This window comes from Triticum dicoccoides, chromosome 3A (assembly GCF_002162155.2).
Source record: "Triticum dicoccoides isolate Atlit2015 ecotype Zavitan chromosome 3A, WEW_v2.0, whole genome shotgun sequence".
In the NCBI taxonomy this organism is placed as follows: domain Eukaryota; kingdom Viridiplantae; phylum Streptophyta; class Magnoliopsida; order Poales; family Poaceae; genus Triticum; species Triticum dicoccoides.
The window spans coordinates 558580162-558591155 of NC_041384.1; the positions used below are offsets into that span (position 1 = coordinate 558580162).

General features: G+C 42.3%; 1 protein-coding gene and 1 long non-coding RNA gene across 9 annotated transcripts; both read right to left on the reverse strand.

The window, feature by feature from the left end:
- Positions 1–303: 303 nt before the first annotated feature.
- LOC119269173 lies at positions 304–5960 on the reverse strand. Of its 7 annotated transcripts, XM_037550951.1 has the most exons (8): positions 5683–5953; positions 4800–5169; positions 4281–4406; positions 2917–4193; positions 2135–2826; positions 1383–1498; positions 1113–1204; positions 304–790 (listed from the first exon to the last, which is right to left on the reverse strand). In XM_037550951.1, the coding sequence occupies exons 1-8, from the start codon at positions 5683–5685 to the stop codon at positions 653–655; spliced, it is 2814 nt and encodes a 937-aa protein (XP_037406848.1). In that variant the 5' UTR covers positions 5686–5953; the 3' UTR covers positions 304–652. The 7 variants fall into 7 exon arrangements, with proteins under 7 accessions (XP_037406848.1, XP_037406845.1, XP_037406847.1 ...); XM_037550948.1 differs by having other exon boundaries at positions 2135–4193; positions 5683–5952; XM_037550950.1 differs by having other exon boundaries at positions 2135–4193; positions 4800–5150; positions 5683–5951.
- A 1562-nt stretch (positions 5961–7522) lies between these two features.
- LOC119272128 lies at positions 7523–10202 on the reverse strand. 2 transcript variants are annotated; one of them, XR_005134698.1, is made up of 3 exons: positions 10130–10202; positions 9056–9253; positions 7523–8220 (listed from the first exon to the last, which is right to left on the reverse strand). It is a non-coding gene; the product is annotated as an uncharacterized LOC119272128 (long non-coding RNA). The 2 variants fall into 2 exon arrangements; XR_005134697.1 differs by having other exon boundaries at positions 9056–9259; positions 10130–10200.
- Between the last annotated feature and the right edge of the window lie 792 nt (positions 10203–10994).

Consider the following 10994-nt stretch of genomic DNA (forward strand, 5'->3'; position numbering starts at 1 on the left):
GCTCCTGTGATTCCTTTAGCAGCATGAAGAGAGCATTACATGGTGATTAGGGAGAATATTGTTATCCTGAAGATAGGTAGAGATGGCAACATGTTTGCTCATGAATTAGCCAAGCAAACCCCCAGATCAGTGGTAAGGGGGGCAGTCTATCTGGGTCAACTACCACTGGATTTGGCACTGCTGGTGCTATATGATTGTAATGACCCAAATGATGTTTTATACAATTGCAATCTTTCCCTAAAGAAATGCTGGGTGATCAACTCACCACTCACAGGATCCGAACCGAGTGTTTAGTACATACAATTAACATGCCTCACGAAAAGAATCCCGCAAGCAATGAACATCCATCTTATTCTAAGTATAGTCAACAGTTGCACATTTTGTACTATCCTGGCAGCAGCCTCCTATTTACAGATAGGATTCTCACACAATAGCCAATCCCATCGTAAAATAGAATCGCGTATTAGTACAACCTCAATCTCTCAATATACATGGTGGGTCTATCATCACTACACCAAGCCTCGTGAGTATAGCAGTGTCAGCACAAAACTTAACCAGACAAGCCAACACCAATACTCATGCTTGCATCGCTGGCGTTTCCGGATGAAACGGGCGGTAAAGACGGAAATCTTCCATGTTTCGGGTACTGCCATCAGGTGTTGTCGGGCTGACCTGTTCCATTTCCGAAATGAAGTAGCTCTCTTTCTCTTAGCTTCTTGCTAAGTTCTTCGTCCGACGGTAGTTTCCAGCCACCCTTCATGGCAGCAGACCACCACGCCTTGAGCTCATCCTAGAAAATACAATAAAATTCTGTCATCTACATAGATTGCTCGTGCTGACTGACAGGACCAAAACCATTGAAGCGAGATTACATATCTCCCTTTGCAATCACATGGACAAGACAACAGCCCACTAAGCATTTCTATTAATCTGTTCACTACCGTGAACTGACTACAAACTGATTTTATAAAGCTTGACTTGATATTTTTAATGAGGTTATTATGCTGTGCAGTGACGGCCATACAACTTAAACTTCGGTCAGCAAGAGAAATCAAAACATGACATTGTTCTACTTCACAACATTGATAAGATTACTGCCTTTTATACATTACCTCATGGAAGCCATGGTTGGATACAAAGCGAGAATCTACTTGGCAAGTTGAATTCCTGATCGTTACAGAGAGGCGATTTCTATCCAGTGCTCCTGTAAGAGAAGTTCATATTACATTGTTACTTCACGCCCTTTTTTAGGTTCATTAAAGAAATTGAAGAAAAAAAGAATCAATCTACAACCTGAGCATTTTATGTAACCAATCACCAAGTTAGACATTATTTTTCGAATATCAGGGATGAGAAACAAAGTAGACATAATTGTCATTTACCATTTATCCGAGCGACATGGTATCCTGTGCCACCCAATGCTTCCTCCCATTTACCGAAACGTAGACGCAAGAAAAAGCCATCCAAAGTAGTGTGCATTATTGGTGACGCCAACCATCTGTCAAGGATCACCAATGTAAATAAAGAAACAAACATCAACTCTTCAGTTCCCAGTATCTTCCTCAATTTAAGCACAACTTCACAATCAACAATACTGAGAGATATCCTTCTGTACATCAATATGATGAACGGGCACTCTAGAACCCACTGATAGAGTATACGAACTAGTATCAAATTAGAGTCAACATAGTAAACTTTAAGCAGAAAATATATGAATAATATTAAGAGATGTATGGTAATAGTACTTTAGCATACACAAAGTAGGCACAGTTGGTCGTACAGGACATACATAGCATAGGATGTTTGTACAAGGAACCATTTAATATGTGCTCCTTACCTAAAATGAGTTCTCCCAGTAATTTCTATGGTAAAGTAAAATCTATGAACTTCCATGTTCCAGAAATAAAAACGAGCACCAAACCCACAGAAAGCTATAAGCTATATAATTGTCCAATGGAATCTCCATTAACATGTGCCCTTTTTTTTCATACCCGCAAAAAAAAACATGTGCCCTTTTCTTATGTAGAGAAAACACTATGGCATCCCTGAATGCAATCATGCACCATAGATAGAAGGCAGAAAGAGAAAATGTTGAAAGGAATTCAAAGGTGATCGCGAAAATCCAGTAGGGTACCTTATGATGTCTGATCGAGACAAACGAAGCCTCTGCAAGGCTCCAAAAACAACACTTGATTGATCAATGTCACTTGTAATAATATTATAAGGTACAATTTGCTTGTTATGTGGCAGACTCTCCATGGAATTTGAACCCACTTCCTTTATTTGTACTCCTCTTCTATCAACATATTCAGCAGACGTGTTTGCTTCTAAATTATCATGAGGAGCTACAGCCTTTCCAGTCATGCTCCCTCCACATTGCTGATGTTCACCTCTTGCCAACATGTTTCCTCTTAATTCCTCATCACTGAGAGGATATAATTGTTCCTTTCCTTTGTCACCAGACCACAAAACTAGCCTTCCACCACCACTCGAAGATTTTTGAGTTCCTTGTCCTGTCTCTAGTCCATCATGGCTGCTGTAATTAATAAAAAAAGGACTCTTTCTGTGATTATGGTCTTTAGTTATTCCACTGGAGATAGCCAACCTAATTGCAGAGGTCTTCGCATGTCTAAGCGCATCCAATCTCTTTGCAAGAATGGAAGCCATTGTTTCAGACTGCTTATGTTCCTCTGGAGGAATCACCGGGCATTTGCTACTTGTTGTCTCATTGTCACTTCCTGTGCTAGTGAAGTATTGTGAACTGTTGAATTCCTTCTCCACATTAACATTCTGTTGAGATGAAGGATACAGCTTATCACCTGCACCCTTTGGATTGACAGCACAAAAATCACTATATACATTGCATGGAGTTGCATCCGTCAATTTCATTGATGTTTTTGGTAAAAGCCGACTTACCCACAAGCTTTCTGTGATTCCACCTTTATTTCCCATTGCAGCATTCAAAGGGCTCGCATGGCACTCATTTTGTTTTTCTTCAAGAGTTTTAGAACATGACTTACTGGAGTTAGGCATCTTCAAGTTTCTTCCGGCTCTCAAAGGGAAAACTCCACTTTGATCTCTAAAATTCCATTTACCACCAGGTGACTCCATTTGAAGGTTGTCAGCAGCTAAAGTCTCAACAGCCACATCAAGAGTTTCTCTGCCTGTGCTAATTTCCTTGTCAAGCATAGAATTGCTACCATTCAAAGTCAGTGATAGCCTGTCGGCTTCACGCTCGGTGTGATTGATTTCTGATTGATGAGGGGTATCTCTTGAAGTTATCATAACGTTATGACTATAAAGAGATTGAAAAAGAGAATTGAAGCCAACAGACTGCAGACGATTGCTACTGTTATTTTCTAGTGGCAGAGAATGTCCTGCAAGTTCATGTCCAGTAGTCTCTGACAACTTCTGATTGGTAGTTTTATCAAACACAGTTGATCCATTAGTCAGAGAAGACATCCAGTTAAAGAAAGAGCTGCCATTTCTGTTCAACAATCCTGAGCAATAACTTTCATTGTATTCCCTTCTATATCTTTTATTCCGAGAAGACATCTCCGCTGTTGAGTATTGAGCATACTCTCTCTTTGGAGCTTTCATCCTAGGACAACTCTCCATACTCTCATTGCTATCATCACCCTCTTTTGTGTTGCTGACATAATTGCTCTGGTCGTGCATTACCTTTTCTTTGCCCTTCTCAAGCCTTGCAGGATTAACATCTGGTGTTGACTCATATCTTGCAACAGAATTAACACCGGATGCCGAATCACATTTTGAAACAGGGTTAACACCGGAGGCTGACTGACATTTGACAAGAATAGGCCCATCCTTATGGTGCTCCTGCATAACCTGGTCTTGGTGATCACCATTACAGTTTTCCTGCATAACCCGATCTTCCTGATTACCATTACAGTTGTCCTGCATAACCAGATCTTGGTGCTTATCGCTTTGGTTATCTAGAAAACCTGCCAACTTGCCTGGGACCTTTTTTGTATTACTGAAACTCCCAAAGGATGAAGGTGACTGTGCATTCACTGCATTGTTTGGCAAAACATAGTCCCTCTGACTAATTGCTTTTACTAATCGAGCTCGCCAGGTATTATCTGCCCAAGATCTCTCATTATGGACAGCGGTTGCACAGTAGACCTGTTTTTCCGAAATACTTTGCAGGCTGCCTTTTTTTGAAGCCAGACCTGTAAAATGTCGTGCTAAAATTTTAACTTTAAGAACAAAAGATATAAGTGTGTTTTAAATTAGTTGTACTAAAAATGATATATTACTGTGCGAAGCATCGTTGGAGCATCTTGTGGGGCAAATATCCGCTTCCTCTTTATTCAACTTATCTGCACAGCAGCTGTCAGACAATTCTTCCCCCTCACTCATCTCACTGATCCCTCCAGAGCATTCTACAAGAATTTAATCATTAAATAAGGTAAGATAATCACCCGTCCTGAGAACAGGATGATAAATATGGAAAATTCTTTGGGTTTGTTTTTCATTTGGATTATGACAATTCATAAGTGCCGACTACCCGGCTATTAGAGACATGGTAGACGAAATAAAGTGCGAAAATCTAAGAACATATGATTAGTAACAAATCTCGCTAACAAATTAGGGAATAATTATGTTTGAAAGATTTGAATAAATAAATAAATTCTGCCGGTTATGTTTGTACAGTTTGGACTCTTCTGGCAAGCTAAGCAGTTGTTGCTAAATGCAGATCTCTAAGCCAAAGCCAAGCGTCAACGTGTCTAAACCACTCGAACTCACCAAATTAGATTGGTGTATTTTAAACTTACTTGAATCTTGTTCCTGTGGTCGTATAGAAGTAGATTGTTGCGCATCAAGGTTTCGTGTTCTATTTGGACTAGCCGCGGATACTCTCACTGAACTGTCACTTCGAGTTCGAGGTTGCGACGGCATTTCTCCTGCATCCCTTAGGGTGGCATCTACGTTATCACCACTCTTGCCGCCGCTCTGCTGAGGCGAAGATATCACTATGTTCAAAGTATCCGCATTCCAGCGAAGAGAGGCTTTTCTTGTGCTTAGGCTGGAGGCTGCGATTTTAATGCTGAGACCATCATCCGGAGACCACACCAGCTCAGACAGAGGGCTCATGCCGGATATTTCGATTGCATTTACACCTGCACCTGAATGTCCACCAGATGCCTTTCAGCAGACTATAAGGTAAGAGGATGTTTGAAAGAAGTAGAACAACTCTAGATGCAGAAACAAACTATGCTATAGCTCATGAACTAGAAACAAACTTACAGCTGCAAAAGAATCTATCTTCCTGTTGTTCTCTTTTTTTTTCCAAAATAATAAATAGATTTCGTCCCAAATAATTTTAATTTTTTTTTTGCAAATATTCCCTCCCATATTTGCCTGTTCGCCTTGGGTATTGGCTAGGAAGCCAAATGAATGGATCATGACGCAAGGCAACACAACTACTTACCCAATTTAGATGAAAAAGTACAAACCAACACCGACTTGTGTGATGCTACTAATGTCGTTCTTACTAGAAAACCAAAAGGCTTAACGCCGGAAGCAGAATAAAAATATAAACAACATAGACAGCATCGGCCGAGAAAAGCGAGCATATAAATAAATAAACAAAACAAGTAAGTACAGGAGAGTGATCGCTGATGCAACAGCCGACCTCTGGGAGCGGCGAGGCAGTACCATCTCGTGTCACAGCATTGCTCCCCACGGCCACGGTCGGCCCTCGGAAAAGAGCGCGCCACCACCACGTACGCAGGAGTAGGAGGGGGTGGAAGAGGAGGAGGGATTTATCGGCGGGCGGCGGCGGCGGCTATGGCGTCCTAGCTAGCCTGGCTCTGGTTGGAGAATTTGGGAGCGGTCTAGGAGGGCAGCATCGCCATCGCCGCGGTGGGGAGTGCGGGTGGAGATGCTTTGTTTGTGCTGTCCGCGCCGCATGCGGCGGTGGAGCGCCGGAACGCGAGGCGGAGGCCGCGCCACGTAGAGGGCGCCTGCGACACACGACTCCCTGGGCTTCCTCCATCGGTCCCCCCCACCCGCGTTACGTCTGCGGGCTTATTACGGGAAAGGAGGAATCGCGGGGACGAAGGCGATGGTGGCGATCCGACGGCTGCGCGCCGTCCAGCCGGCGGATGTGGCGTGTGCCGGGGTCGGAGCTGTCCGTGTCGTGGTAGGGCAGCATCGCCTGTAGGTGACGGGGATGGCGATAAGCGGGAGATAACACGGGGCTGTTGAATGAACTACGGAGGGAGTACTTATTATGGACTCGCGAGGATAGGATAAGGGGAATCTCAATGAGTGTAAAAAGAGGGTGGGATCGGGAATCGCCGTGCGCGTGGAAAGAGAGTGGGATCTCAGAATCTTCCCCACCCAGAATTTTCGGTCCGTGTGTCCAGAGCTGCTTTGTTATGATGACGATGATTCGTTGGAACGAAAAAGTAAACAGGGAGCGATGCTGGTATGTTTGTGTGTGTCCTTTTTATTCGAAAAATTATGAAGCCTTATAAGAATGTACAGTAGGAAAAATAACATACTCCTCTGTTTCAAAATAAATGGCATGTCCGCTACACTTATTTTGAAACGTAGTAGTATAATTGCCTAAAAAAACGTAGTAGTAGAAAACTGCAATGTCATGTACACAAGGACTATGTAGTACTTTGATTTATTTGATTGCACAGAAAATACTAAATATTCCATGAGTCCCTTTTGAAATACTAGCAAAACGGCCGGTGTGTTGCAATGAAAAAATAAATAAATCATAATCCTCAATAGCCATGACCACATTTTGGTGAACATTTTTTTTGGAAACTGATGGAACAAATTTTGAAATTCACGAATATTTTTTGAAGCATGATCATTTTTTGAATCTGCAAACATTTTATGAATCAATAAACTATTTTGTAAGTCACGAACAGTTTTAAAAAATTTAGGATATTTTTCAATTCATGAACATTTTTTAATTGGAAAAAGTATTTTCAATTTCAGTAACATTTTTTAATACACAAACTTTTTAAAAAAATCATGAACTTTTTTTATTTATCGAACATTTGTTTTCAAAATTACGAACAATTTTTGAATATGCGAACATTTTTTAAAATAGCGAAAATTTTATCAATCCACAAAAAATTATGAACTATTAAACATTTTGTTTCGAAATTCACATTTTTTTAAAATTTTCGGAACTTTTTTTAAGTCACACATTATTTAAAGTAGAAAAAACGAAGATAGAAACGGAAAACAAATAATAAAAAATGAAATTTAAAAACAGGCCGCCCCGACATGGGTCGGCCCAAATAGGCGCAATGTGTCTTCTCTCAGCGTGCAGAGCGCAATATAGATGGTTCCTACTGCATGGGCCGGCCCAGCCGGGAATTCCCTTGTGTGAAAGTTTTTTATCACTTATATGTAGCATCAGTGGGCAATATTTTACAACTTTGAGGGCAATTTGGTTGACGTACCGCCAAAAGTTATAGCCCCTTTATTGTTAGGTATATACTAGCAAAAATGCCCGTGCGTTGCAACGGGAAAAAAATATCACACACCTCCATTCCCGCCCTATTGATGGTGGTTGTGGTGTCCACTTGATAACAAACCCATCCGAATGTGGGCAATCGAAAGACAATGAGCCCAGCCATAAAAATGTAAAACTAATTTGTAATTCCATAGAAATGGCCCTTGTAGAATCCATACAAAACTCAATCCAACCAACCATTTCATAATGATATGTTGTTCACAAACTTTAGTTGTGCTATTACTGACCATGTTTAAATTGGTAATAAGAAACTTAATGACGATGCATGTTGTTTGCGAATAACGTTTATATTCTCTCCCAGAGAAGAATTGCTTCTATTCTTTCAGGACAGAATGATACAACACAACGTTTCAGAACACAAGGGGTCAAAATACTCTGAATCAGATTATACACTCTGAAATATAAATTCAGGCCATATACATTCTGCTTCTACAGCTAACCTACCAAGTATTACACTTCTAGGACCAAAAACTTGAAAGTGGAATAGCACAGCTTAAGTAGAACTAACCTCTACTTGAAAGCATTGCGCGCATTTGTGAATCCAAGCATAGTTATCTGGAGGAAATAATTCAGCAAATGTAATATGCGTCGAAAATTCAGAGATCTCATGGGAGGTGGGTTGATGCCCGATATATTGAGAAACAATACACATGTTTCAGCACGTAGTTCGATGAACTGAAGAAAATTATCTACAAAGAATAGAAAAGGAAATGAGTACATAAGCCAGGGACCAAATTGGTAAACAATACTACAATCTTGAAAAGAAACATCAACATCGGTAAATTTTAGAACGACACAACTACAGTCTTGTGCCACTTCCGGTTACACCCCATGAAATGGCAAGAGAACCGCACATAGTTGCGAGTAGTTGGCTGTGATTGACCGAGCAGCGGCAAAAAAAACTTGCAGAATATTTAGTCAAGCATGAATATTTGTTGTATGATTCCACAGTATGCATTGTACAAACTTTAGGTAAGCATGGATATATATCTGAACTTGCCAGATATACATTGGTCACTGCTATTCTTTTCTATTTAATTTTTTTGTTCCACCATGATATATAAATGGCATATAAAATACAGTTCAAAAGAGATGCTATAAATGCAATTACATATTCCTGGAAAAAAATGAAATTACATATATTATCACTTTGTATTTATTTCCCCGAGAAAGTTTGTAATCCTTATAATTATGCTGATTTGAAGCATCATGTTCCATCTTTCATCTTGCATCTCCACTAAATTTCTGTCTCGCACTTGTGCACCACATTGAGTTTGACGCTATCGACAATGGGGAGCAGACTTGTGACTGAAAACAGAAATTTTTATGTTCTTTCCAGTCCCCCAAGCACTTATGCAATTTTGAACTTTGGCACACACACCACAATGCAGAACCGTGTATGATGTGCATTGTAACAAGCAAAAAAATTGGAGTGTCATGGATGAGGAGGACGTCGGCTACGTTGTCGCTGCGGGCTGCTGAATTCGGATGGAGGGAGTATGGGAGGTGCAGCCGAGGGCTTACCTTGAGAGATGGAGAAAGCGCAGCAGTGTCCGGATGGCAGGCGCCTCATAATTTCTGGCAGCTTCTTAGCGCACGTAGGGGCAGCCTCGATTCCACCTCTGCTCCAGCTCCTTCCTCAATCGACCACCTACTCCAGCTCCTTTTCAATCCGTCTTGAACCCCTTGGATATCTCACATGGATGGCTTGTAAGGCATATCCTGAAACTAAGCATCATCAATAAACTTTAGTGCTATCTTAGATGGAGAATTATAGAGGTATACTCTACAGCAAAGTACCAACATGAAGTTGAGTAGTGGCTTTAGAGACAGATCTAAGACTTGTAAGCTCAGTAGTTGGTAAGAAACTCTCTTTTAGTTATTAGATAAAAGGTATGTAGACTTCTTAAGTTAGCAGGTGCTATCAGCTAGCACCATGGCCGTCTCTTCTTCTGCCCGTCAAACATGCTATGATATAGTACAAAATAAATATATATTTTATGAATATAGAATAAATAATGAGTGAGCAGAAGTGTTAAGCTTCATCAATCAAAAGCATACAACCCTCCAGCGAGTCCAGACCTGTCAATGTAAATGTATCAAATAATGTTACACATTTTGCATACCGTTCTTTGTTCATCTCGACCTACACTACTTTGTAGCTTATTAAATTCCTATCCACCAAAATCTATCTATGACAATATCTAGCACTTAGTTGTTATATGACTTTTAAAAGCAGCTTGGCTAAGCCCTTAGCGGTGACGGTATGCAATACTAAGAATATGGTGGAGTGCTTGAGTCCGTTGTCAGCTTCAACATTCAAAGTTGCGAACTGGCTCCAACCTCCGAGTCAGAACACATTGAGAATAAGTAGGCCTGCCACGAAATCTGCAGCACTGGCCGTGAGCGCGGGCGACCGGGTGTGAGCAATAAAAAAAATAGCAGCATCATTTGTATACGTACCAAACAGCTCGCCATGCCTATGCAAAATTCAGCTAGCAGAAATAGCAAAATTCAGCTAGAAGTAGCAAGCTAGTAGTAAGAGAGCAGCAGTGCAGCACCACATCGTTGCTATCTCTCAAATTCTCCTTTTCACACCTGACTGAGCCCGTTTCACTCTTCTCTGCACCCATCTTCTCCCGGCTGAAGACTACCAAAAAATTGCTCTGTTCTAGCCAAGTGCATTTAGAAGCCATCACAAATTGGTTCACAGAACAGATAAATGAAGGTTGCAATTGGTCCCTGCTGTCTTGAAGCTCCTGCGGCACAAAACAAATATCATTGCACTTTTGTACTAATTCGGAACAAAACAAATCAAGGGAACTATCATTTTCTGACAAAGATGAAGGGAACTATCCTAATCCTCCTCTGACAACGGCCAACAGCTTCCTCTGCCTGCAACCATTCACTTCCTATGCATGGACAACCGGTCGGCCGAAGCACATCACAGATGCCACACACGCCACACCCGACCAGATATGTACAGCCATCGCCTGTGTGTGATGCGAGAGGACAGCGGGGGATGTTGGAGAGAGAGGGAGCAGGAGATTGATGCGATGAGTGAGGGGAAGGCAGCTGCTAGACACCAGGAGCAGCTCCTAGCAGCGCGAAAGAGGGAGGCCTGGAGCAGAGGGAGGCGAGGAGGCGCAGGGAAGCGACCCGATGGCTGGCGCCTGGCGGCGGGGTGGCATTGGTGCGGCTGCTAGGGTTCGCAGGGGTCAGGGGGAAAATTACGCCTGCCTTCCTCATCGTCACCGGCGACCCCCGCCGCGTCGCCCGCCCCCGAATCCGCCTCCCCAACCCCTCACGCCGAAAGTAGCCGACGGTGGAAGGCCGCAGTGGGTCGCTGGTGGTGGAAGGCCGCGGGTGTGGGGGCATTTGGTTGGGGGTAGGCGCGCCGGTGGGGTAGGTGTTGGCGGAGCACGACCATGGTAGGCGGTGGCGGCGACGGCGACAGGGGGCA

Coding starts and splice junctions, on each gene's coding strand:
- LOC119269173 (XM_037550948.1), bottom strand. Junction 4,407..4,799: donor ACCACAGGAACAAGATTCAA/GTAAGTTTAAAA, acceptor AAATTCTTGTAG/AATGCTCTGGAGGGATCAGT. Junction 1,205..1,382: donor CCATGTCGCTCGGATAAATG/GTAAATGACAAT, acceptor CTTCTCTTACAG/GAGCACTGGATAGAAATCGC.